General features: G+C 52.4%; 3 protein-coding genes across 4 annotated transcripts in view; 1 reads left to right on the top strand and 2 right to left on the bottom strand.

Moving 5' to 3' along the window:
* The window catches only part of CPNE5 (copine 5), a 96,850-nt gene extending 91,382 nt beyond the window's left edge, over positions 1-5,468 (top strand). For both annotated transcript variants that reach the window (XM_037519611.2, XM_054698750.1), the window contains 5 exons: positions 507-634; positions 872-974; positions 2,104-2,161; positions 2,601-2,674; positions 3,869-5,468. In XM_037519611.2, coding sequence (XP_037375508.2) covers positions 507-634; positions 872-974; positions 2,104-2,161; positions 2,601-2,674; positions 3,869-4,087 — 582 coding nt within the window. In that variant the 3' untranslated portion in view covers positions 4,088-5,468. The remainder of the gene's footprint in view (positions 1-506; positions 635-871; positions 975-2,103; positions 2,162-2,600; positions 2,675-3,868) is intronic.
* A 3,893-nt stretch (positions 5,469-9,361) lies between these two features.
* Positions 9,362-10,405, bottom strand: LOC119251407 (galanin receptor type 1-like). The gene has a single exon (XM_037518706.1). The coding sequence runs from the start codon at positions 10,403-10,405 to the stop codon at positions 9,362-9,364; it is 1,044 nt and encodes a 347-aa protein (XP_037374603.1).
* A 1,439-nt stretch (positions 10,406-11,844) lies between these two features.
* The window catches only part of RAB44 (RAB44, member RAS oncogene family), a 45,776-nt gene continuing 30,878 nt past the window's right edge, over positions 11,845-26,742 (bottom strand). Inside the window, exons 8-14 of the mRNA XM_054698149.1 lie at positions 25,312-26,738; positions 21,914-21,995; positions 19,872-19,986; positions 18,764-18,865; positions 17,038-17,114; positions 13,121-13,175; positions 11,845-11,862 (exon numbers count right to left, since the gene is read on the bottom strand). Of these exons, the coding sequence (XP_054554124.1) occupies positions 11,845-11,862; positions 13,121-13,175; positions 17,038-17,114; positions 18,764-18,865; positions 19,872-19,986; positions 21,914-21,995; positions 25,312-26,738 (1,876 nt within the window). The remainder of the gene's footprint in view (positions 11,863-13,120; positions 13,176-17,037; positions 17,115-18,763; positions 18,866-19,871; positions 19,987-21,913; positions 21,996-25,311; positions 26,739-26,742) is intronic.

The following is a 26,742-nucleotide window of genomic DNA, read 5'->3' as shown; positions in this document are numbered from 1 at the left end:
ATCCAGGGACTCCCTGAGTTGGTGCTGTGACGGAGGCCCCATGGAAATGACGCCTCTCCCTCCCTTCCCACTCCACTGCTCACAGCAAACATTCCTCATGTGTCCCTGGAGTGCCAGGCACTGTGCTGGGCACAGGACACAGGAGGATGGTTTAGTCGCTGGCTCTTCTAGAGCTGCTCAGACCCTGTAGTCAGTTTAGGGTGTGCTGGTTTGCCCAAGGAACCCCCAGGGAAGTGGCCAGGCTCTGCTGGGGGGCTCTGAGCTGATAGAGAGGGCGGGGCAAGAAGCAGGCATGGACTCTGCTGGTTGAGAGCTTGTGCAGCCCTTTCTGCGGGGCCCTGGGGACACCCTCTCCTCCTCCCCACACCCCACCAGAGAAGAGTCTAGAAGATCCCAGGCCTACTGGCCTCCTGCACCCTGGCTCTGCCTCCAGAGACCATCAGCTGCCCATCTTCCCACCCCTCCTTCCTTCCTGGGCTCAGCCTCTCCATCCTCTGTGACCCCAGAATGGCAACCAGGAGAACCCCTCGTGCTGTGGCATCGATGGCATCCTGGAGGCCTACCACCACAGCCTGCGCACCGTACAGCTCTACGGCCCCACCAACTTCGCCCCTGTGGTCACCCATGTGGCCAGGTAAGTGCTCCCATCCCTGGACCCCTGTCCCGACAGCTCACAAGGTCGGTCTTGCTGCATCTGTCACTTCAGGAAGGTGGGAGGGAGTATATCTCCCCACTGACTTGGCTTTCAGGGAGCCCTGGCCCTGGGGTGACCCCTCCACCTAAGAGCTGTCCCTATAAAGTGTTAAGTGTTCTCGTGGGGAAGGGGCTGACTTGCCCAGAGTCCTGCCGCACGTGCCCCGGCCTCCCCCAGGAACGCGGCCACCGTGCAGGACGGCTCCCAGTACTCCGTGCTGCTCATCATCACCGACGGGGTCATCTCGGACATGGCGCAGACCAAGGAGGCGATTGTCAACGTGAGCTGCGGGTTGGGGCTGAGGGACAGGGAACTGGAGAGGAATTGTGGGCCTGGGACAGAGGTGGGAGGCCAGTCAGAGGAGGGACAGGAACCCAGCAGATTCCAGGGGGGTGCCCTCTTGCTCTTTAGGGAGACGGGCATAGCTTGGGCGTGTTCTCCCTCCCGTCCTTTGGGACCACCACCCTATTCCTGGCTTCTCCTGCTGAGTCAGGAGGAAGAGACCAGCTGTGGGTGTGGGGTGGGGGCCGGGTGTCTGGCTGATGAAAGAGCCAGCAGGTGAGCTCCAAACCCACCTCTGAGTCACCCTGGTGGACACTCTCTCCAGTTGTCCGGGACTCCCTCATTAGCCCATCTCTAGCACAGCTGCCGCAGCCCCCAGTCTGACCTGACCCGGTAGAGGATGGGGGCAGACCCAGAGTTTGGGAGGTCCAGGGACAGGGCCCCTCTGGCTGGGTGGTCTTCCCTATAAGAGTCGCACAGGATAGAGGCCTGGGGGCAGAAAAGGGGTGGGGGTGCCTTGCAGAAATAAACCGGTGACCCAGCTCCCCTTCAGCCTTTCTCCCTTTCCACCCCTCTTCTGTTCTGGTGCTCCACCTGCGTTTCTTTGGTCTGCATCCTGGCTGCCCTAGCTCCCTCTCCTCCCCGCTTTCCTGTGTCTCCGTGCCTTCATGGCTCTCTCCCCCACATCTTCCCTGTCCTCCCCGGCTTCCTACCTTCTTTTGACCACCCTTTCTGTCCCTACCCATGCTCTCCCCTTTCTTTTCTTTCTTTCTTTTTTTTTTTTAAAGAGTTATTTATTTATCTATACATACAAGCACTGGGTACAGTCAGAAGCGCGGGAGGGCGAGAGAATTCACCAGAGCCAGAGCAGGGAGCAGAGCAGGCAGAAGGACCGAAGTACACTGCTGAGGGGAGCAGCGGGCAGCAGGAGAGGTCTGCGCGCCATGTGGGACCCTCCTCCGGTGGCCGGGGAGCAGCTGGGGATCGAACCGGCGCTGCAGAGGCTGCGGGCAGCTTCGCAACCCAGTGCTCAACCACTGCGCCACCGGGGAGGCCCTCTCCCCTTTCTTTTAACTGGTCCCCCAGCTGAATTCAGTTTCTCCCCCTGCTCCCCATGCTGCCTCCAGGCTGCCAAACTCCCCATGTCCATCATCATCATCGGCGTGGGCCAGGCAGAGTTCGATGGTGAGTCTCCATCACCCTAGATGTTTCCCCAGAGGCTTCAGCCCCTGGAATGAGTCTTCCCAATGACTGAAAGCTGACGCCTGGGCATGTGTGACGTCTGGGTGAGCAGGCAGGGCGTGAGGGTGTGTTTGTTTGCACAGGGATGGGTGTGTCAGGGTGTGCACCCCATGCCCATCCCAAGGCTGTGGGGAGGAGGCCCCAAGTCACTCTTCCTTTCTTCTCCAACTCCACGAGCTAGGAGGGTGGGGATGCTGTGCAGAGACTCACCTGGTTGGGCTCCTCCTGTTACGTGGTCTCAGTTTCCTGATCTCTAGCATGGGGGTTAGGCAGGTGGTCTCTGCCTTGAATTGGCCAAGGATTGAAGGCCAAGTCTACTCTCCTGCCAGCCCAAATGTCCAACACCAATTCCCCCTCCCCCATGCCTCTCCTCCCCCCATAGCCATGGTGGAACTGGACGGTGATGACGTGCGGATCTCCTCCCGGGGCAAGCTGGCTGAGCGGGACATTGTCCAGGTGAAGCCCAGACCTGCCTGCCCCACGGAAAATGCAAGAACCTCTCTCTAGCTAGCCCTGCCTTATACCTCCTGTGGGGGTTTCTCTGGGAAAGGGTCCTGGAGGGGGGATACTGGGAGCACTAAAGTGGCTGGCCACCATAGAAGGGAATAAGAGTCAGTCTTACGGTCACATTTCTCTCTGTGCTGAGCCCCTAACTCACCGCTAACATGTTACTTGTTCCTTCACCAGAATGCTCTACCTGCCCTCTTGTGCCCCCAGGCTGCCATGGCCTCCTGCAGAACACAGGCCTGCTTACATGCACCTCCCGTTGCTTCTGCCTGGTCACCTTCCCAGTGACATGGCAGACCCCTAGAAGGTGGAGGCCGTGTCTTGAGCCTTGCCACAATCCTCTCCAAGAGGATGCCACAGGCACTACCCAGTTCATTGAGTGTCTTAACACCTCCATGTAGGATGCAGGTTTAGTGAGAAGATGGATCTTTGTCCTCAGGGAATCCCTCAGAGTGCTCACCCCTCACTGAATCTCCTGCAGACCGAGTCCCTTGTGCTTAGGAGATTCAAAATGAAAAACTGACAGTCTCCCTGACATTTAACCCACTGGGCTGAAAAAAATTAAAGTAGATTAAGGACCATTCCCTGCATGGCACTCCATTCCATACCAGAGATAAGGGAGTAGAAGCCAGAGCCAGGGAATCTGGGAGGCAGGACCCATGTGGGCAAAGTCCTGGAGGTGGGATTAGGCCTGAGGCAATGGGGGGGTGTAGAGGAACTCCCCTGGGAGGAAACCAGAGGGACCTGACTTCAGGTGTTGGCCCTGGAGAGCAAAGAGGAACAGTAGGGCCAAAGAGACAGAGACAAAGGGCTCTGCCAGAGAGGTGGGTGGAGACCCCAGGGTCTGTTTTCCAGAAGTCAGGGATTCATTCCTTATTTCCTGAGTGCCCGCGAGGTGCCTCTGGTTGGTGCCAAAACTTCTGAGGTTCAGGGCTCTTGCTCAGTGGTGTGTCCTGGCACGGAGGAGTAGGCCCTGGAGAGGTGTGGGCTAGTGAAGGAAGTGACTACCATACTGGCCTTCAGGGAGCTCACCATGAGGGAAAAAGTTGAGTGAAGTGGGTGGAGCTGAGGGTGAAACAGGACCCCAGGTCTGGAGTTTCTGGTGGGGGGCTGGGGCCTGACGCTGCCTTTCCTGCTGGCCAGTTCGTGCCCTTTAGGGACTACGTGGACCGCACCGGCAACCACGTGCTGAGCATGGCGCGCCTGGCCCGCGATGTGCTGGCGGAGATCCCTGATCAGCTGGTCTCCTACATGAAGGCTCAGGGCATCCGCCCCCGACCTCCGCCAACAGCCCCCGCGAGCTCGCCCCCCCAGTCCCCTGAACGCACACCCCCTGCATCCCCGCTGCACACGCACATCTGAGCCAGCAGGTGGCTGGGCCCTGGGGAGGCCTGGAGAATGGTAGGCAGGATACCCAGGCTTCCCCCACAACAGTCGGGAGCCCAGCCTTTGGGACATCTGTGTGCCTGGGAGCCCAGGCAGGGGGCGGGGCTTATGGAGTCTCCTCCCCAATTTTCTGGCCTCACTTCCTTTCAAATCCAGGCTGGGGCATCTGGGTAGGTGGTGGGAATGGGGTTCTGGACCCCAGCTTTTCTTTGCCTGTCACTGGGTTCTAGCCCGGCTAGGAAAGTTTTAACAATCAAGATGATTGGGGTCCCCTCAGCCTACCGGGGCAGTCCCTTCTGCTCTCCTGTAGCCCTGAAGCCTGGACTGGCCTCCCTCCTCCCAGTCCCTTTCTCCTAGCAGCTTCCTATGGTGTCTACTCCTGTACCTGGTATACTCCTGCCCAGTATCTCCCCTGTGCCCTGTATCCAGTGAGCCCCATGAGGGGTTTGTACATGAAGTATGGGACCCCGCCCAGGCATGGTCCTGTGGGACGAGAGCCCACAGAATAATTTCAGGTGGTGAGCCACAAGGGGCATCTGGGATGTGAACTGCAGGCCATGGATGGGCCAGTAATGGAGACTTTTCAGGCACAGAGTCCCTTATGATGCCTCTCAAGCCCGTGAGGGGGTGCTGGTTCAGACACCCAGAGCCACAGGTCTCTGTGTGAGCCCACAGGCACCTCCACACTTGACTCTGGCTGCAGGCATCCCACTGCCCCCCAGAGGCTACCCAGAGTCTTTGGTGCCCACACCTCTGCTGCCCATCTGGGGGTCTGGGCACAGAGTATCCCAGCTCCGGCACTCCCACGTGCTCCTCTACCCATGGGGACAGGAGACAGGAGTTCTAGGTTCAGGCCCTGCCTCCACCCCTGCCTGCCGTGGGAACCCCCTGGCCCTCAGTTTCCACATCTGTAAGGCAAGAGAGTTGATGAGATGGGCCCCGCTTTTCCTCTGGCTCTGATGTCCTGAGGGTCCATGCATTCCAAGCCCAGCTTCCCCTTCCCACTCTCGGCCAGGGCAACCCATCCCCCAGGCCGTCTTGGCTTTCGGGTCATCCTGTTGCCCCAAATCTACCCTAACCCTTTAGTCCTGGGTTCTGGAATCTGAGCCCAAACCCCTGTCTCTGATGTGGGAAAGGTGAGAAAGGCGACCTCACCCCTGGCCCACCCAGACTCTACCCACTCGGGAGCAGGTCATGCATGCCGGTCCCGCCTGCCGCATGGGGCCCCTCAGCCCACTGCAGACCAGGCCCCACCCAATCTGCTGCCCAGCACCGCTTCCCTCCCTGTCATGCATGATGGTGGTGTTTCTTTGCTGTCTGGTCTTGTGCCCGTCTCCGAGACAGTCTCCGTGTGGAATTTGCCTTAAACTACAGTAAATTTGGTTCTTTTACTAAAGTTCTTTGCTTTCCTTTCTCCTGTGAAAAATAGCACAGATGTTGCTGTTTGGCCGAGTCCAACTTCCCCTCTCTCTGTTCTATTGTTCCACGAGGATATACTGGGCTTTGCTGTGTGCCAGAGTCCGTGGTCGGCACTGGGGACGCAGGAATAAACAAAGCAAGAGATCCACATGGAACTCATAGCAGCACACAGTCAGAGGGGGAAATGCAGTGAACATGTGAACAGATAGGCAAAGAACAATTTCATGTGGTGATAAGAATTACCAAAAAAAAAGTAGAGTGAGAATAAGAGGATAGAGTGGCACGGTTGATAGTTTAGATGAGGTGGTCAGGGAGGGCCTCTTCGGGGAGGTGACAGTTGGGATGAGCCCTAAGGAAATGAATGAGGGAAGCATCTGATATCTGAGGGAAGAGGGCTCCATGTAGAGGGGACAGCAAGTGCAAAGGTCCTCAGGTAGGAGCCTGCATAGTGTTTGAAGGACAGTAAGGAGGCTGGTGTGGTAGAGCTGCATTAAGGAGGAGACAATGCAGGAGCTGGGGTCAGAAGGTAAAGATTACAGATCACATGGATCCTAAGGCCTTGAGCATTACTCCGAGTGAAACAGGGAGCCATTCAGGAGGTGAGAGGGGTCAGTACCTGTTCAGATTATGCTGGACCATTCACTTTGTTGCATTTTGATTGCTCAGTCACGCATCTCTCACCAAGTGTTTACTGAGCATTACTGCTAGGCCCTGCTCAGGGCTGGCTGGAGACAGTGACTCACACACACAGCTGTACCCTCGGGGGGTTATCCTCTGCTCTGCAGCAATGAAAAAGCAATCCTACAATCCTGGGGTGCTGATGCCCAGTGATTGGGAGGGACCAGGGTCTGTGGGCATAAAGGAGCGACTCCTGGCACAGTCTGGCCAACTCAGGCTCAGGATAAGTTATTGCTCCTTTCTGCTATGGGGAGCACCCTCCCTTGCAGGATTATTGGTCAAGTGGTGCAACACCAAAGTCTGTGCACGTGGAGTGTAGGACCTGCACGAGACGTGCTGAGTTTTAGGTACACAACAAACACCATTTTCTTCCTGGCCCCTATTCACCAGAAATCCCTGTGGCCACCAAGGACCAGCACCACAGGGAAAGGGGCCTCTCCCTTCTCTGGAAAGGTTTGCTCCAGCCCCGAGGCAGTCATTCCCAATCTGCGCATCACAAGAAATTTAACACTAATTATCCCAAAGTTTGGGATTTGTTTACTTTTTATGATTTTATAGTAAGTTAGAGCTGATTCATGGCTGTCCCTATAATTAGATGCCCCTCTGGCTTGCATTCCAACTCGTTTGAGTGGAGATGGGGTGGAGTCACGGCTTGGGAGGAGGCAAGTTCCCATGACCAGCGGCCCTGTTTTGCCTCACCTTGGCTATGGGAAAGCATCGGGAGGAGATGCCTGCTTGGCAGGGGAAATCAAGGCTCAGCTCTTTTACCCCAGAGCATCTTGGACTGTGTTCCCACTGTAGCTGCTTTCCTGGGTTCTTTCTCAAATGTGTTCCATAGAACACTGGTTCCCCAGCATAGATTTGGGGAAGCTGCCTGCTCTGAGTCCCTCTCAGAAGGTCCCAATGACAGTTATGGTGTGTGAGGCTGATAAGTCCTGCAGCAGAGAGCAGTCTGACTTGATTCAATTAAGTTTCCCAAACTTTGTTTTTTTTAACAATATATTTTTTTAAGATTTATTTATTTATTTATACAAGCATGGGGTACAGTCAGAGGCACAGGAGGGTGAGAGAATTCACCACAGTCAGAGCAGAGAGTAGAACAGGCAGAGTGACGAAGTACACTGCTGAGGGGAACAGTGGGCGGCAGGAGAGGTCTGCGACCATGTGGGACCCTCGCCCGGAGGCTGGGGATTGAACCAGCGCTGCAGAGGCTGCAGGCAGCTTCGCAACCCAGCGCTCAACCGCTGCGCCATAGGGGAGGCCCTGTTTTTTTTTATTTTTTTAACAATTTATTTATTTATGCATACAAGAGCTGGGGTACAGGCCAGAGATGTGGGGGGTGAGAGGATTCACCAGAGACAGAGTGGGGAAAAGAACAGGCAGACTGACTGAAATACACTGCTGAGGGGAGCAGCAGGCGAGACAGGAGAGGTCTGCTGCGCCATGTGGGTATCTCCCTGGCCGGCTGGGAATCGAAGTGCTGCAGAGGCTGAGGATTGCTTCATAGTGTGGTGCTTAACCCCTTGCACCACCAGGGAGGCCTGTTTCTTTTTTTTTTTTTTTTTCAAAGATTTATTTATTTATGCATACAAAAACTGGAGTGTAATGGCCAGAGGTGTGTGGGGAGAGAGGATCCACCAGAGACAGAAGGGAACAGAACAGGCAGACTGACTGAAACACACTGCTGAGGGGAGCAGCGGGTGAGACAGGAGAGGTCTGCTGGGCCCTGTGGGTTGCTCCCTGGCTGGCTGGAGATTGAATGGGTGCTGCAGAGGCTGCGGATAGCTTCATAGTGCTGCACTTAACCCCTTATGCCACCAAGGAGGCGCCTGTTTCCCAAACTTTGAACAGAGACTTCCCTGTATGTGTGGGCCAGTGCAGTGCTTATAGCCGTAACTTTTTTTTTTTTTTTTTAAGATTTATTTATTTATTTATACAAGCACTGGGTATAGTCAGAAGCGCGGGAGGGTGAGAGAATTCACCAGAGCCAGAGCGGGGAGCAGAGCAGGCAGAAGGACCGAAGTACACTGCTGAGGGGAGCAGCGGGCGGCAGGAGAGGTCTGCGTGCCATGTGGGACCCTCCTCCGGTGACCGGGGAGCAGCCGGGGATTGAACCGGCGCTGCAGAGGCTGCGGGCAGCTTCGCAACCCAGCGTTCAACCCGTACGCCACCAGGGAGGCCCTATAGCCGTAACTTTGTTACTAAGCAGGAAGTACTGCCTTGGGGATTTCAAGAGAAGCAGTCTGAGGCCTGAGGTCTGCTTCCAGGAGAAGAGATGGTAGAGTTTGGGAGCTTCTTGGAGGAGACGGACACCTTATGTTGGATCTGGAGAGAAGAAAGGGGCCTCAAAAGAGGACGAGAAGTTTCTCTGCTGGGCAGAGAAACACAGAAGAAAAGCAGGTGTTCAGAAGTACACAGACTCATCATTCCATGGCTGATTTTATTTATGTTCTCTTGCTGGACTGAGGGGTGTGAGTGACAGAGAGAGGAAGGGCAGGTGGAGAAGGGAAAAGCAGCTGAAAGGCTCTCCTGGGCTAAGAACCCTCCACCTAGGCTGTGGTGGCCCCTCCTCTCCACCTCGCATTTAATCCCCAGACCTTCAGCATTAAGGAGCTCAGACTATAAGCCTCCAGATCATCCCTCTGCCCACTTCTTTGCCTTTAAAAGTTCCTCTGCCACCCTCTAGGATACTCACCTCAAAAGCCCCTGAGTGGGAAAAAAAAATGAGATGATGCTGATAACGCTAGTAATGATGGCCACTCATGGGCCTTTTCTAAGCACAAAGCTCTCTTCTAGGCATGTTACATGTGGTAAGCAGATTTATCTTCATAACAGTAAGTTTATCTTCATCAAAACCCTGTGAAATAGGTACTGTCATTCCCCCATTTTTCACATGAGAAAACTGAGCATAAGCGGTTAAGGAACTTGTCCAAAATCATGTAACTAGAGAGCACTAGAGTCTGTGGCTATCTGAGCGCAGGGTGGGATGGGAAGAATAACCTAGTTGCTCTCTGGTGGCTGTGTTGTGTCTGCTGGGCCACCTGTCCGCTCAACTCAGGCACCACACAGGTAAAATGGAGGGGACGGCTGTACTATCACTCAGCGTCTGTCCATTTCTCTTATTTATCAGCCCTCCTCCCATCAGCTATTTTCTCAAACCCCTGCCATGCCCCATAGGCCTCCTGGGGCCCTGTCGTGGCCAGACTGGACATGCCCAGTTACCCTAGCAGCTCCTCCCATGTCCCTGGGGTGCCTGGCTACCCTCGGCCTGCAGAAGAGATCCCGGAGGCCTGCCCGAAAGGGGCGGGAGAGGTAGAAGCAGAGGATGGGGCTGACAGCACAGTTGGAGTAGGCCATGATGGTGCAGAGGCTGGATGCCACGAAAGTCACCGGCGTGTCGGGCAGATCCCCCATAGCTGCCATGTAGCCCAGCACGGAGCACGGCCCCCACATCAGCACGAAGACCACTAACACAATCAGGATGAGCCCGGTGTTCTCCTGGTGCTCCTGGGGGCTCTCCCCTATGGGGCCTCGGGGCTGTGTCCACAGGAGCCAGCCCACGTGGCTGAAAGAGCAGCCCAGCCCCAGCACGCAAGGCAGGAAGGCCAGGGCACCCAGCAGAGTGAAGTAGCAGTAAGTCTGAACAGGGTTCAGGAGCAAAAGGCAAGCCTGCGCCCCAGCGACCTCTCCCTCCACTCGCTGGAACAGCCAGTTGGGCAGTGAGGCAGTGAAGCCCAGGACCCACATGGCCCCACAGAGCAGCAGGCGGGCGCCCAGGCTGGCCGGGAGGGCCAATTGCGGCCGGGCCACGGCGACATGGCGCAGAAGAGCCGTGGCCACCATGCTGTAGAAAGTGCAGAACATGGTGGCGTTGTTGGCGGCCTGGCTGGTGGTGCAGATGACAGGGCCCAGCCACCAGGCCGGCTGCAGGAAGCTCAGCAGCAGCACAGGCACCACACAGGCCAGGAAGACCAGGTCAGACAGCGTGATGTTCACCATGAGGCTGTTGGTGAGGGCGAGCAGCGGGCGGGGGGTGCCCGGGCCCCGGCCCACCACCAGCAGCATCAGCACATTGGCCAGCAGCCCCACCAGCAGGATGAGGCCACACAGCCCCGCAAAGACGAGTCGGAGGTGTCGCTCGGCTGTGGCCGTGAGCCCGGCAGGGAAGGTGGCATTGGGCTCCGGCCCAGGCTCCATTCTCTGGCTGCAGACACCTAAGGGCAGCGTAGAAAACAGCCCGAGGGCCACCTCCTTCTTTCTCTGTTGAGCCCCTCCTTTCACAGACCTTATGTCCAGTGGGTGCCCTCACGATGCGTCAGCCCCTCTGACCTCATGGCAACCTGATGGGATGGGCACCACCACTGTCCTGGCTTCAAATCCGGACTCTGCTACTTGATAGCTTCTTGACCTCGGGAAAGTTACTTAATGTTTCTCAACCTGGATTTCCTCGACTGTATGGAAGCAAGAAAATAAAGGATATAAAACATGCCGGGCCTCCCCGGTGGCGCAGCGGGTTGAGCGCAGCGCTGTGAAGCTGTCCGCAGCCTCTGCAGCGTGGGTTCAGTTCCCACTTTCCTGTCGTGTCTGCTGCTCCCCTCAGCAGTGCTTTTGGTCCGTCTGCCTGTTCTGCTCCCCACTCTGTCTCTGGTGAATCCTCTCACCCTCCCGTGCCTCTGGCCTGTACTCCAGCTATTGTATAAAGAAAAACAAATTAAAAAAAATAAACATGTCGCAAGTAATTGTCACTTATGAGTGATGTCAGGTGGTTTTTATTTTCTTTTTAACTTCTTTAATTCTAAAATTTCTGCAGGTAGTACAAATTGAATCTAATAAATTAATATCAAAAATATATACATATATGTATACACACACATATTGTCACATGCTTATTTTTATAAAACCTTGCCCTGCCTATGAAGCCAGCAAATTTTAATTTGAGGTTCAAGTAGGTATAAAGAGATGTTGAAAAGGTGTAAAGTCCCAACCAGAGGTTCCCACCCTATCTGTGAGTTGGGAGCACCTGAGGAGGTTGAAAGACACTAATGCCTGCCTCCCCCTCCCCCAGATATGATTTAATTGTTCCACCGATTCATGCAAGACCCCAGATGACGCTGGGGCAGACCGTCCTGGGAACCGCAGCCTTGCATGGTTGTGTTGTACCGTGACCTGGCAGGCTAGGGGAAGCGTGCACCCTGGCTGTCAGATCTTCCACCTCACCCCCACATGCTAGAGAGGTGGGATCTGCATATCCCAGAGTCAGCCCAGAGGCAGATAATCACTATCTGTCACCCCACAGACCAGGCCAGGACCCCCCAGCTCTAGTGGGGAGAGCTTGTCCTGTGACTCAATAAATATTTCCTGAGTGTTTACCCTGAGCTAGGTCTTAGGGATCCAGCAGCAAATAAGACAGTCCACTGGGGCCTGATGCTACTTCCCATCCCCTTTTCTCCTACCCTGGGGTGAGGGCTGCAAGGACATTAGCTGATTCAGAGCCAGGACTTGAGGGGTTCCTGAGCTCCTCCTGCCTGGGGATTGTGCTTATTCTCTGAGCCCCACGGCAGCCACTTGCTTGAGGACAACTGAGAAGAGCCCCGAGTGGTGTCTGCGGATTCTGCCACCCACATTCTTCCCTGGACTCAGTCTCGTTCCCGGGACTGGAGGGGAAGGAGGAACTGAGGTCCCAGGTCCAGCATCCTCACTGCCCTAGAGGATGGGTAATCAAGCCCCTCTCTCAGCATTTGTCACTGCTTTTTCACTTCTTCTGCCTGTCTGCCAGTGACAAGGGACATGGCTGGAGAGGACGCTAGAAAAGGGCGAGGGGAGGAGGCGGCTTGGAGCCAAGGAGCCTGGCCTCTGCTCCTGCTACGCTTCCATGCCTTCCTGTACGAAGCTCCCTAACTTCATAATTAAACTTGTGGGGCTGGTGCCTGGTTGCAAACCCCACTGCACCACTTACAAGCTGTGTGATGGTAGACACGTGATCTAGCCCTCCAGCCCTCCCTTTCCTCCCCTGTAAAATGGGGAGAACAAGCCCCGCCTCAGCAGGTTGATGTGAGGCTTAAATGAGGTAACACAAGTGAGAGCTCAGAACAGTGTCTGGCACACAGTAGCTGCTCTAGGTGTTGTTTTGCCACTGCCCACCCTTGGTTCCAGGATAGTCCTCTTCCCTAACAACCCAACCACTCCCCCCACCCTTTTGCCTTCTCACTCCACACCCTGAGCTTCATCAGCCCAATCCTACCACCTTTTCTTTCTTTTTCTTTTAAAGATTTATTTATGCATACAAGCACTGGGGTACAGGCCAGAGGTGTGGGGGTGAGAGGATTCACCAGAGACAGAGTGGGGAACAGAGCAGGCAGACTGACTGAAATACACTGCTGAGGGGAGCAGCGGGCAAGTCAGGAGAGGTCTGCTGTGCCATGTGGGTTGCTCCCTGGCAGGGGATCGAACTTGTGCTGCAGTGGCTACAGACAGCTTCATAGGTTGCGTCTTAACCCCTTGCGCCACCAGGGAGGTCCTCCCACCACCTTTTCTTAATCCCACGCAACAGCTCAACACTTGCCTGGAGGTTCACTATGAAGTCTACCTTGAGTATCCCCTGCTGCTGTTTTCACTTACCTGTGCTGGTCCGAGCTTCCTGGACCTTCACTGATGACTTGGAGATCTTTGACACCAGGAAAAGCTGGCAGCCCCTCTACAGCTTCTCCACCAAAGCTAGATCCAGCCAGAGAAGCCGGGAGGTGTGTGGTCCCGTCCAGCACCCACCTCCAGGGAATCTGAGCTAGCTGCCCAAGGCTGGATCAGGACTAAGTAAGGAGGGGCAGGTCTAGGGGCTACTTCTGGACTGGATCCCCCAAAGGACAGGGTCTGTATCTGCTCTATTGGCTCCCCCAGGAATCACACCCTGCCTACCTGCCTCATTAGCTCACTGGCCCACAGGGCAGAGGTGTTGGTGCCTGCTAGGCCTCTGGACCCCAGAGAGAGAGAGAGTCGTTAACAACAGCGGGTCCTGCCTCACCCTCTCCCAGGGCTGGCATCACTCACTCCAGCCCACCTTGCTTTGTCTCTCCCTTTCTCCCATACCACAGCCCAGAAACTTCTCAGAGCAGGGGGAGGCTTGTGGGCTGACAGGGTCTGGAAAGGAGACACTGGAGGTAAGAAAGAGTAAGTCTCCAGGTTGAATGAGTCCACTAAGGGCATCTGATGCCCATTTCAGTGCTTCTGTTGCTTGAATCTTCACTTCACCTTTTGCCAAGTGTCACCTAAAGTCTGCTTATGTGCTCCTAGTGACGAGAGCTCACCGCTGCAGAAACACCCCCTTAGAACAGAGCAGCAGGAAAGGGTCAGGAGCTGAGACAGATGGACTAAGTAAGCAAGCCCTCCATCTCCTGCCGGGCTTTCTCCTTCATTCTCTTGCTCTGTACCTGTCTCTCGAGCTGTCTTTGTTTGTCTATGAAACTGGGGCTTCCTCTGATTCAGCAGAGGAATTCACCAGAATTGGAAGGATTACAAAGCCCTCAACTCAACGTCCTGCCCCCCTGGATCGCAGTACGTGATGAGCGTGATGAGCGTTGTTGTGGTTAGCAGCCAGATGAGACAGACTGTGGCAAATGCGGATGGCGAGACAGGCCCGCGCTAAGAGGACTCTTCTCTCTCAGACGCTCAGAACAGGTCCCCCAGGGCACTGAAAACCCCAGCCCCAGGTTATATGAACTTGGGCAATTCTGGCAACTCCCACAAGGTTTCCATAGAGGAGTCCTTGGGTGATTCTGAGCCCAGTTTCCTGGCCACACCCAGGCCCCACCAGCCACCACCCAGCTGCTACATCTGGAATGTAGCCAGCAAGGGACATTTCAGGCCAAAGGGCTCCCCAGGGGACCTGGCATTTGGGGCAGGAGGCAGTTTTTCTGAATATGACCCTTAGAGGCAGATCTGAGGCAAAAGGAGCAGAGTTGAGAGTCCCCAAGACAGGGAGGAGCGGAGCGTCTCAGGGACTGTCAGAGTATTGCTCTTGCCCAGGAATCGAACCCCCTCGGAGGCTTTCAAATAGTGAGATGAGGTTCACCTTGCTTTGATGGGCACAGGACTCCTTTTAAAAATCGGGTACCGGGCCTCCCCGGTGGCGCAGCGGTTGAGCGCTGGGTTGCGAAGCTGCCCGCGGCCTCTGCGGCGCCAGTTCGATCCCCGGCTGCTTCCCGGCCACCGGAGGAGGGTCCCACATGGCGCGCAGACCTCTCCTGCCGCCCGCTGCTCCCCTCAGCAGTGTACTTCGGTCCTTCTGCCTGTTCTGCTCCCCGCTCTGGCTCTGGTGGATTCTCTCACCCTCCCGCGCTTCTGACTGTACCCAGTGCTTGTATAAACAAAACAAACAAATAAATAAATAAAAAAAAGACTGTCACTTTAAAAAAAAAAAAATAAAAATCGGGTACCTGGTGGGCCTTCCTATTGGCACAAAGGGTTAAGTCTCAGCACTATGAAGCTATCGGACAGCCACTGCAGCACGAGTTCGATCCCCAGCAGGGAGCTACCCACATGGCGCAGCAGACCTCTCCTGACTCGCCCACTGCTCCCCTCAGCAGTGTACTTCAGTGGAGCTACCTGTTCTGCTCCCCACTCTGTCTCTGGTGAATTCTCTCACCCTCTGCACCTCTGGACTATACCCCAGTTCTTCTATGTAGTAATAAATAAAATGTTAAGATAAAAAACAACTGGGTACTTGGTAATTGACAGGATCTATCAATTAGTAATCAGCTCCAAAACCACCTCTTTGAAAAGATTTTTTCCCTCCTTTTAACATTTTTATTTATGATTATTTAAGGAATACCAGTCATTAGAGAAGATCTGAAAATACAAATATGTATAAAAAGGGAAATAATACCCCCATATATGTTCACCCCATAATTTTACCCATAGATATTTGACCAATACTGTGTATTTTCCTAATGCTCTTTCTAGACATTTCCTTTCTTTTAAGAGTTTTAACCCTCTGCCCTCCCTGCAACCTTCTCTCCAGCCTAATATACTCAGCGCTGCTGCTTCCTAGTGCCCAGGGCAGGGCTAACAGCCCCTGCCCAGTGGTGGATCTGAGCACTGACTTGAGGAGGAGCTCCCTGAACTGAGTTGGACTTTTCCGTCACTGCTGTGTCCAGGATAGGAGCTGAGGAACAGGAAGCCCTGGTTGGGGAGTGGGGTGGGGGTGAGGGGGCGCCTACACCAACCAAGCTGGGCGGTCAGGAGCAGCAGCCAGCTCTCTTCGGAGGCCTCTCGGGGTCCACCTCCACCAGCGAGCCCTTCAGGTGGTCTTCTTGCCTCTGGAGTGACCTGTGTGATGACACCCAGAGACATCAGTTCCTTTCTCACCCCCTGGGATAGTAGGGAGGGGCCCGAGGATGCAGCTCAGGGGCTGAAAGACTGCACCCTGTGAACTTCCTCTCTCCCACCTGCTCTGCTGTCTTGATCTTGGCCTACTGTCACTTTTCTGGCATTTTTGCCAGCCTGCTGTTTGCCAGGCACAATGTAAGGCTCTGTGATGGCGACAAAAAAGCCAGGATGACCCTTTCCTGAGTAGTGAGAAGACAGAGAAGAGAAGGGGTGATCAGGACCCAGGACTGGGGAAGGAGGAGCTCAGACCAGGTCCTGGGGGGATTGGAGGAGGAAGGAAGCAGTGTTGGGGCTGATCAGCAGCGGACAGTGTCTGCTAACAAAAAGGGCAGTGCATGGCCAGCAGAGGGCAAAGGTTCAGTGTCAGGAGAGAGTGTTGGGAAAGTAAAAGAAACCCATTCATTCATTCATTCACTCACTCACTCATTCACAAAGTATGTATGTGCCAGTCACTGTACTAAATCACAGAGCCTAAGAACTGAATGACCAGGAAATAAGTCTCAGAGGTCGCAGGGGTCCTGGTCTCTGTGGGCCTGAAAGAGACTTGCTGGAACTTTGGCTTTATGCTAAAGCACAGCGAAAGCTTGGAGCAGTTTTCTGCCAGAGGACATCATAGTGTGACCAGATTTGCTGTTTAGCAAGCTCAGTCTAGCTGCTCAGACAGAAAAGGGGCTTAGGGTCTCCCCTGGTGGTGCAGCGGTTGAGCGCTGGGTTGCGAGGCTGCCCATAGCCTCTGCAGCGCCGGTTTGGTCCCTGGCCATCGGCGAGGGTCCCACAAAAAAAAAAAAAAAGAAAGAAAAGGGGCTCATCTGTTTTGATACCTGCCCTTAATAATATTTTTATTTATTGTGCACCTAGTATATGCTAGGCCCAGGTGCAGGGGGAGAGGCTAAACAAAAGAGACATAGCCCAGCTGTCCTGGAGCTGCAGCCAAGTAACGGGTGGACAGCAACCAGAAAACAGACAAAGGCACGTGAAATTGCAACTTGTGGAGCAGGACTTCTAAGGACAGAGGACTGATCTAGAATAGCCTTGGGAGGGAAAGTAGTCAGGGAGGGCTCTCGAGTGGCTTAGTGAGTCTGTGTGTGTGTGTGTGTGTGTGTGTGTGTGTGTGTGTGTGTATGAGTGTACTGGGGAGATGACAATGGAGATATGAAATAACATTTCAATGTTATTCTACATCTGGTGGAAGTCACTAGAAGGTTAGAAGAAGCAGAGTGCCCCGGATGCCTCCATGTGACTTTCGGAAGGTAATGCAGCCTTCGAGACTGGTAGAACTGGAGCCAGACGACTCTGCACAGTGCTCTCAGCTCCCCAGGCTGAGGAGCCCTGTTGTTCCATAGGCGCTTCCTCAGAACAGGCCTTCCCTCCCATCCGTCCCCTTCCCACACTGAGTGGCTGAAGTTTGCCTGGGGATTCTGGGTGGGGAGGGGTCGCGAGGCACTCACCGGGCCAGGTTCATCATGGGCTCCAGGATGTTGTGACCCAGGGCAGCACTGCACTCTGCAAAGGAGACACCCAGCTCCTGCAGACAGACAAACAGGCAGAGCTATGGAGCATTGTGGTAGACTATAAAGAGGTCAGGCAGCAGCCCATCAAAGCTCTGGCCATGAGGCCAGCTCAGTATACCCCCCGCCATGCCCAAGGGTGAAGCTGCCCTGTGTCAGGGTGACCTGTAGTCCCCAGCTGGGCCCTCTACCCCTCCACCCTAAGAACATTCCACAGCCTTAAGAGTGACTGTGAGGAACCTGTGTTCCAACCTGATAAAGTCCTTGTGGTAATTTTTAAATCATTCTTTTTTTTCCAAAAAATATTTCTTTGGAGGAAATATAGCATTAGAAAGTGTTACTACAAAATAGAAATCACTCCTATTAGTGTTGGATCTGGATTTTCTTTCTGTTTTACATTGACTCTTTTATTGGGGGGAGGAATGATTACATGCCATTATACTGTTGGGTTGAACCATAGGAAAAAGCTGCCTGGGGTGATTATCAGCAGTCTCATACATTAACCTAACCGACATTTGCAACTGCTTTCTAACTTCTGTTATATTGTTAGCATTTCCACCACACCCTTCAGGCATTTTCCAGGACAGGATTCTTAATGGCAGATGCTAGCCTCTTGTGTGAATCTCTACATTTTAGCCACAAACTTCTTCCAGATTTTGTTCTTATAAATAATATCATCAAGAACATCCTCATCTAAACAGGTTTGATTATACATGATAATATATATATATATATATATCTCCTTTATGTTATTCCCTTAAGCTGTTTCTGATCGATTGATTGATCGATTTTAAAGTTTTATTTATTTATGCATATAAGAATTGGGGTACAGGCCAGAGGTGTGGGAGAGGATGCACCAGAGACAGAGTGGGGAGCAGAACAGGCAGATCCACTGAAATATACTGCTGAGGGGAGCAGCTGGCGAGACAGAAGAGGCCTGCTGCGCCAACTCCCTGGATGGGGATCCAACCCAGGTCCTAGGGGTGAAAGCTCTGACACTAAACCCCTAGGCCACCAGGGAGGCCCTGAGCTGCTACTTTGAAGTGGGAAGAATTCCAACCAATCAGAAGCCTCATGATGACCTCATGATTGTGAGAAATGAGAGGAGAAACAGGAAGGAAACACAGTATGTAGATGGTCAGAAGGGTTGAGTCAGAGGTAGGGGGAGGAGTGATTCTTTTTTTTCCTCCTTTATTACTCTCCAAACTTTCTGGAATGTGGTCAGATTGTGTTCACCAATAAAATGCTATCCAGAGACAGTGGTGGAGCTTTTGATGCAATCTTTCCTGGGGAAGAATTTGAGTCTTTTGAGATAGACTAAATCAGAAGGAATGTTATGTTAATTAGAGACCAGAGATAAAAGTAAGATTTGACTGGTAATTTTAAATGAAGCTTTTCAGACCTTTTCACTCTGGAGATTTTTTTAAATAGAGGTCAGGACATTGTGTGTCCTGAATTTGCTAATTTAGCAGTGAGGTTCAACGTCTTGCCCACCATTACAGCCTCATGTTTGGGTCTGAGGCTGATGTGGTGGGAGGCAGAGGTGACCAGGCTGCTGGTCACGTGATCTGGCCTTTGGCCAGATCAGGGAGCGACTCATTCATACCCTTCCAGAGAGTGTCTATGCAGTCAGGGCTAGGGGAGGGGCCGGTGCCCAGGGACTCACCTGCGCCAGTTGCTGTCCTGCTTTAGTGGGCACCTGCCGTGCCTCTTCACAGTCTGTCTTGTTTCCCAGGAGGAGGATGACCACCCCTTCAGACCCTGCATCCTGTGTACAGAATACAACCACACATGTAAAGCACCTGCTGTGTGCCAAGCCTTTGATGGATTTGGTCCTGCCTGCCAGAAAGCCCACCTCACCACACTCACGCCTCCCCCTTCCCACCTTGACATTTTTCCCTCCATAGTGAGCCTGCTCCCGTCTCTGTCTGCAAACATGCTACCCACTTTCCAAGCCAACCTGAAAAGTACCACCCCCAGGAAGCCTTCCTGGATTGCTCCTGCCTGCCCATCTCAATGTCTTCTTGCCTGTGCTGAAAGCCCTGTGCTTGATCACACCATTGACTTGGGTCCTGATAATAATAATAATAGCTTCTATTTATTATGTGCTTACTATATAAACTGGATTCTGGGTGGGAGCAATTATACCAGTTAATTCTCACAATTCCTCTACATGAGAAATTGGGAAATCAAAGTTCAGAGAGGCTAAACCACTTGTCCAAGGTCACAGAGGTGAAGCAGAGTAGTTTGGGTTCAAATCTTGGTCCTGTCAGACCCCTGAGGCCAGTCCCCTTGTCCACTACCTCATCCTGCTTCTTTTGCCTCTCTTCAACTACACTAGAAACGTCTAGAGAGAAGACTATATATCTTACTTCACATCCCTCTGTTGTACTAGTACAGACCACAAAATTTCAGTATAGTGGTATTAAGTATATGAAGGAAAGAACCAGAGATGTGTGGGCAGAGGAATGATCACCTAAGATGGTACCGGAGTTGCATTAGCCCCAGGTGTTAAGGAGACATCACAGAGCAGCTGTATGTAGGAAAGAAGTTTATGGGATAAAGGAAGTAGTTTGTTTTGGAGGCCGTACAGTGTGGCTGTGGTTTCTTTGTAAAATATGCTACCAGTCTGTCCAGCCAATGCCTTCTGTGGATCATGTTGCCTTTTTGTCTGTTTTGTCACTTGTAATCCTGGCAGAAAGGGGGGAACAGATAGGGTACATGCTCCCTATCGACTCCCCAGACCAGGGCCACCCCAGCAGCCATCTGCTCACCTGCAGGCAGTCCAGCCAATAGCGCACATGGGCAAAGCTCTCCTGGGAGGTGACGTCGTACATGAGCACCACGCCATCAGCCTTATGGAACAGCTGCCGGGTCACACTGTGATACCTACCCAGAGAGTCTACATGAAACCATGCCTGGGGGCCTGACCCCAGGCCCTAACCTCTCCAGGTCTCAGTCATTCCATCTGCAAAATGGGAGGATTAACCTTTCCTGATTCTAATTACAAAGAAACTATGTGTTTGCTCATGCTCTCCTTACAGTACAGTTATTGTTGAAATTTCACAGGCCTTGATGTTTCTGTGTCCTTTGGGTAAATACCTAGGAGTGGAATTGCTGGATCATATGGAAGCTCTATGTTTAGTAGGTCCAGAAACATCCATTCCAAAGAGCACCTGCACCCCTATGTTTATAGCAGCACTGTTTACAATAGCTAAGCTTTGGAAACAACCCAAATGCCCAAAAGTAGATGACTGGATCAAGAAGATGTGGTACATATACATAATGGAATATTACTCAGCATTCAAAAAAGATAAACACATGCCGTTTGCAGCAACATGGATGGCGCTGGAAGGGATCATGCTCAGTGAAATAAGCCAAAAAGAAAAAGAAAAATATCGGATGGTCTCACTCATAGCAGGAATCTAGAAAACTTAAATAAGGGACCAGGAAAATGAATAACTATAAGAAAGTGAAAATCAAAATCAACAAAAAAAATGAACCAGAGACACTTTTAGGGGTATGGGGGGCGGGAGGGGAGGGATTGGGGTCAGAATGGGGGGGTTGCAATTGTATGGGGAATATAAAAATAAAATTTATTATTAAAAAAATAATAAATAAAATAAAATGAGGAAAAAAAAAAAGAAATTTCACAGGCCTTGTGGTTCAATTTCGAGATGGCAAAGGGTATCCAGTGACACTCTCGCCATCCATCCTGCAGCCTCCCAGTTCTCCCCAGAAGCCACCATGGTTTCTAGTTTCTTTTTTTTTTTTTTTAAGATTTATTTATTTATGCATGTAATAACTGGGGCATAGGTCAGAGGTGCAGAGGGTGAGAGGATTCACCAGAGACAGAGTGGGGAGCAGAACACGCAGATCTACTGAAATACACTGCTGAGGGGGGCAGCAGGCAAGACAGGAGAGGTCTGCTGCACCACATGGGTAGCTCCCTGGCCAGGGATCAAACTCATGCCACAGTGGCTGCTGATAGCTTGATAGTGCTGAGACTTTAACCCCTGTGCCACCAGAGAGGCCTGGTTTCCAGTTTCTTAAATATTTTCCCAGATGAATTTTATGTGTATACAAAAATGTATATATGCACACACATAGACACACATACACATACATAAACTTCCCCGTTTAACACAAATACAATGCAAATACCCTATACTCTTCAATATTCAGTATTCTGTACTTCGTTTTTTCCAGTTAATGAAATATCTTGGAGCTATTTTCTTATTGGTACATAAAGAATATCTGTAGTCTATCTGTGTGTGTGTGTGTGTGTGAATTTTTGTATTCTATTATGTGAATTTATTCTATTTATATTGATCTTTAATCTATTCTAATTTATTTAACTGTTTCACTATTAAGGTTGTTTCCACTATTTCACAAGATAAACAATGTTGCTATGTACAGTCTAAGGCTCTTTGTTTTTATAGTCATATGTGAGTTTATCAGTAGAATGAATTTCTAGAAGCGAAACTGCTGTCAAGGTGTGTCTTTGTGTTGATCACACTGCCTAGCTGCAAAATGAAGACAGCATTTTCAGGACACTGATTGGGTGCTGTCCCCAGGGTTGCACTGGATGTCCTAACCAGACACCCTGCCAGTCTGAGGGGACCTGGGCCTGCTGCCCCATCTTCCCCCACTTGTACTTGACCAAGTCCCTGAATCCTTAGGGGAGACCTCTTTTGCACTCGGTTGCCTTTTGCCCGTGTTGGGCTTTTTGGGGTCAGGGCTGCCTCCACCCCTCTACGTAGACCTTAGACTCAGCCCTAGACCCCAAGGCCACTAATGAAGACAGCGCCGTTACCTCTCCTGGCCAGCTGTGTCCCAGAGCTGCAGTGCAAAGCACTTGTTGTCCACCAGCAAAGTTTTGACTCGAAAATCCACTCCTAGGACACACGGTGGGGAGGGGGGTGTTAGTCCCACTTCATGTTACCTTGTAGTCAAGGCCTGCCCATACATCTACAACCAGCCACGGTGGGATGAGAGCCTTCTACAGAAGGGCTCCCCTCTGCTCCACTCCCATCCACACTCCAGGGCCCACATCCTCTAAGCAACCTTCCCTGGCCACCAGATCCATAGATTTACTGCCCCTACTGCCCCCACACAGGCCCATGGTGGAAGCCAACGCAAGCACCATACATAGCTTTTACCTCTGCGAACATATCTGTCTTCTCAATGCACAGCAATGTTTATTCCTCAGGCCACTCAAGAAAATTGGTTGCATTATTGTATGTCTGCAGTATTCCCTTTTTTATTCCCCAATAAAAAGATGCACACATCTTCCCCCTTTAACCAGACAGCAGGGCAGACAGGCAGCCCTGGAGGCGGGAGGAGTGTTGGCTTCAAGGATGTTCAATTGGACTATGAGCCGACCACCCTCTGTGCTGTGTGTGACCTTGGGCAAGTCACTTCACCTCTCTGAGCTTCCCTCCTCATCAGCAAGGCAGCCATTGTAAAAGATCCACACTGCAGGGCCTCCCCTGGTGGCGCAGCGGTTGAGCGCTGGTTTGCGAGGCTGCCCGCAGCCTCTGCAGCGCCAGTTCGATCCCCGTGCACCGGCGAGAGTCCCACAAAAAAAAAAAAAAAAAAAAAAAACTACACTGCAGGGTGGTTGGGAAGATTAAATCACTTAGATCCAAGATTCAGCCTCATCCCTAGGAGGTGTTTGAGAGGTGGTCATTTTCATTATCTTTATTAATTCTCATCTTCCTGAACCCCAGACCCATCCGTCCCTGTGGTCATGGTTCCAGACCCTTTCTGTTCCAGGAAATAAGGAAATAATGGTGAAGTCCCAGGGAGGTTTGAAATCTTTGGGGTGCACCTTCCTGCCAACCCCTTCTTTCCAAGGAAACCAGATGGGTGGATGATGGAGAGGGGCTTCTCTGCCTTCATCCCTATCCCCTTTCCTAATGGATTTCTGAGGCTTCAGGGTCCAGGTTGGCTCAGGAAAGGGGTGTCTCCTCACATTAGCCCTGAGCTGGTAGACCTTTCTCACGGGTCTCCTTTGGTGACCCCCCCATAAATGTCTGCTGCTGCCCCCTAGTGGTGACTGAACCCTGAGGCAATTCCATGCTCCCCTCAGGGAGCCAAAGAAGCCACAGCCCCAGGAGGTCTGTCCTCAGCAAAATGGTGAAGCAGAAGTTTGTAGCACCCACTTCTCTCTCCTGAAGGTCTTAGGAAACCCAGGGTCTGCAGGAACCACTTAAGTTATTTAATCCAATCCCCTGTGTTAGATCCAGTCTCAGCTTACATACTCAGCAGGTGGAATCTATTGAACAATTAGTCTATGCTGTTAATAACTCCTCATTGCTTTCACTTTCTACTTCTCTCCCATCCCCCACGTGTTCCCACACTCTTCCCCCAAAAGTGTTACAACTTATTCCTACACTGTTAGGAATATGTGTCCTCCTTCCTCTTTACCAAACCTTCCCCAATTAGCAAATTAACATGAGCAGCCTCAGAAGAGGGAGGACCCCAAAGAAGGTAAAACTTGTGGTGTGGAGGAATGTGCCTGGAAGGTAAGTGGCCCTGGGGATGAACTTGGGACTGAGAAAGGGCAAGAAACTTAATCAGGTCTTCGATGATCTGTTTTCTCCAACTGTGAAATGGGAATGAATATGGAAAGGCCTCACAAAAATGCAGATTCATACAGAACTCAAGTGTCTGAGCTCTGGTCCTCCACCAGCCCTACCCCCCAAATGCAGGCAACCTGCATCTCTTCTCTGCTGAAAGAGAGGGTAGGAGAGGGCAGATGATGATGGTGAGTGGGAAAATGTGCTTGAGGACGAGGCCAGAACCTTCCCCAGTGACAGCTAAGCCAGTCAAGTGACAGCTGGCAGGGTATGGAACCACGGCTGGATTTCGATCATGGCCCTGGATCTCTAGCCTCCACACTGATAGCATTGCCTCTAAGTTTGTTCCACCTTTTTACAATTACACAACCTATGTTTTCCTTGATTGACTTTTGTGGAAACTTCCTAACATATAATAATGCTCATGATGAAGAAATAAGACTTAGACTTAAATAGCAATGAAATAATGATCATTAACCAGTAACAAATGATGCATGATAATTAATTGACAAATTAAATAATACAGACTATTCGTTGTTAATAAATAAGGCTCAATTATAGGGAGGGTTGTTATAAGGTATAACAACAAGAGGCCTGGTACATTGTGGGTGGTCAGTAACTAATAGATTTGGTAATAACAGAGGCCTCCACACCCTGTCACCCAGCTCAGCATGAGGTCAGGCCTGCATATATGTTTCCCCTGCCTGAAGGGGAAACTGCATTTTTAACTGGCTCCCCAGGTGAAGATTCTTAGAGAACATTTTGAGAATTTGAATTTATCTACTAGCCTGGCACTGGTCCCCTGTCAGTCAGTATGTACCCTGGCTGACAAAGACGAGGACCACTCCATCCTAGTCCCTAAGTGGGTCTCACCTTCATTCCCACCAGCTTGCTTTTCTCTGCTTCTTTCCACTGCTCAAGTGCCATCTGTCCCGATGTTTTTAGGGAGAAAAGACTGTGCTTTGGGAATGTCATTTGCAGGAGCCACTGAAGTTGACACTATCAAATATTTACTTATAATAATAAGCAATAAAAATAACTGATATTTACTGAGCACTTCATTCTAAGAACGTGACATGACTCATCCTTATAACCACTGTAGGAAGTCAGAACTGGTGCTGTCTCCACGATCCTCAAACCACTAGTGAGTGGGCTTGAACTCAGGTACCTGGGTTCCTAGCTTAGCACACTACAAGTGCCCTCTGCACAAAATATTCCACTTGCCCAAGGTGACTTCCCACAGAGCATGGCTGACTGGCCTGGGGCTAGTCATGAGCAAATCCAGCCAGCGTGGACCCTGCAGTGGCCTGCCCACAGGCCACGTGGGCGGAGACTTGCTTGTTTTCACCATCAAACAGTGCTGGCACCTAAATTACAGGGTGCTTTGTTGATGTGGCACATTATAAGCTAATCAGATCAATGCAGAAAAAGCAAATTACCTGTAATTAGAGATGATTAGTAAAATAGGAAGATTATGCCCCTATAAAATAATGTCTACTGCAGGGCCCGTGGCCAGGGCAGAGCCTGCAGCTTCCTTAGGGATAGAGCGCTCTGGGCCTGCCCAGGCTTGTGGGCCTGGCCCCTGGGTCTCTCCTCCTTCCCCTGCTGCCCTCCCCAGGTGGGCCCTTACCTACAGTAGCTGTCAGACCAGTGGCGAAAGAGTTCTGGTGCAGCAGGTGCAGGAAGGATGTTTTGCCCACATTCGAGTCTCCCAGGAAGATGACGTGGAAGACGTAATCAGGGTCGGCCGGAGGCTTACTGGCTGTGAGGGTTTCTGGGGATGGGGTCGGCTCAGTCTTTCCAGAGTCTGTTCCTGGGTCTTCAGGCCTGTTCTCTGCCCCTTGCTCTCTGGATTGAGGGGAACCTTGTTCTCCTTCTCTGTGAGAAGTTGTAGGTGGGGATCTTGGCTGGGCTTTCAGCTTGGCCACAGTGGGGAGGTTATCTGTGGATGCCAAGGGACCTGCTCCATCTTCAGGCTGGGCCCTTTTGGGGGGAGGGCTCCTGAGGGGTGAAGATTTTCCAGGAGCAGGGCTTTCAGCTTCAGCCTGAGTCTGTGGTGCATCAGATGGGGGAGGAGCAGCCATGGCATCTTGCTGGGGGCGTTCTAGATGCCCAGTTCTCAGGCCAGAAGTCTCTCCTGCCTGCTCTAAACTGAGACCCGGCCCTCCCCCATCCACTCCTTTCCTCTCAGCCCTGGGCTTCTTTTCCAGACCCTGGCTGGGGAGGGCTGCCAGCCCATCTGGCCTGAGGATCTGGCCATGAGCTTCTCTTATTCCCTCAGGGTGGGCCGCCAGCACATCTGGACCTGGCTTGTGCTGCTTGGATCTCTCTGTGGGACCCTGGGAGGGCTCAGCCAGCCCTGGTGTGAGAGCTCGGGCTCCTGGGGACCCCAGCCCTGGCTCAGAGCCAGCAGTGTGTGGGTCCTGATAGAGGGCCTCTCTTTGTCTGGGTGGTTTGGCAGGGATAGGCCCAGGGCTAAGGCCCTTGTCATCTGGGTTTGAGGCCTGGAGATGTTCTCTGGGCCCAGTTGGGTTCACATGGGGAGGGTGCCCCTCCTCCAAAGGAACAAGCACTTTGAGTGCTGCTGCCACCAGGCCGCCTGACTCCTCATTTGGGGCCCCAGGGAGACCCCAGCGGAAGTGGGTCTCAGTACCAAACCCTGATTCCTCCTTAGGTTCCAGACTGTGAGGCTCAACAGGCTGTTCTAGGCGGGTGTCCTGCCCATCTGGGTCCACTCCTTTCCCTCTGTTGGCTCTGGAAGGCACCCTGGGGAGGCTCCCTGGAGCCCCATCTGGATCTGAGGATGGCTCCTGACTAAACAAAAACTGTGGCTCTGAGATGGAGATCTGCCTGACCACTCGGGGCGTTTGAGGGCCTGAGTAGGAACTCGGGGTTGGGGGTGGGCTCCAGGAGATCTGCAGGCCTCTGTGTGGGGGGCTGCTGAATCTGCTCAGGAGATGGTCCCAATCATCGTTGTCCCCAAACAGCCCTGGCAGAGGGGCCTCCTCAGGGGAGACTGTCTGAGGGTCCAGAGCCTTCTCACCTGCTCTGGGGATGCTAG

This window comes from Talpa occidentalis, unplaced genomic scaffold (genome assembly GCF_014898055.3).
Source record: "Talpa occidentalis isolate TD23 unplaced genomic scaffold, MPIMG_talOcc4v2.1 talOcc4.2, whole genome shotgun sequence".
Lineage (NCBI taxonomy): Eukaryota > Metazoa > Chordata > Mammalia > Eulipotyphla > Talpidae > Talpa > Talpa occidentalis.
The sequence above is the reverse complement of the archived record's forward strand: the minus strand, read 5'-3'. Positions and strand labels throughout refer to the sequence as shown.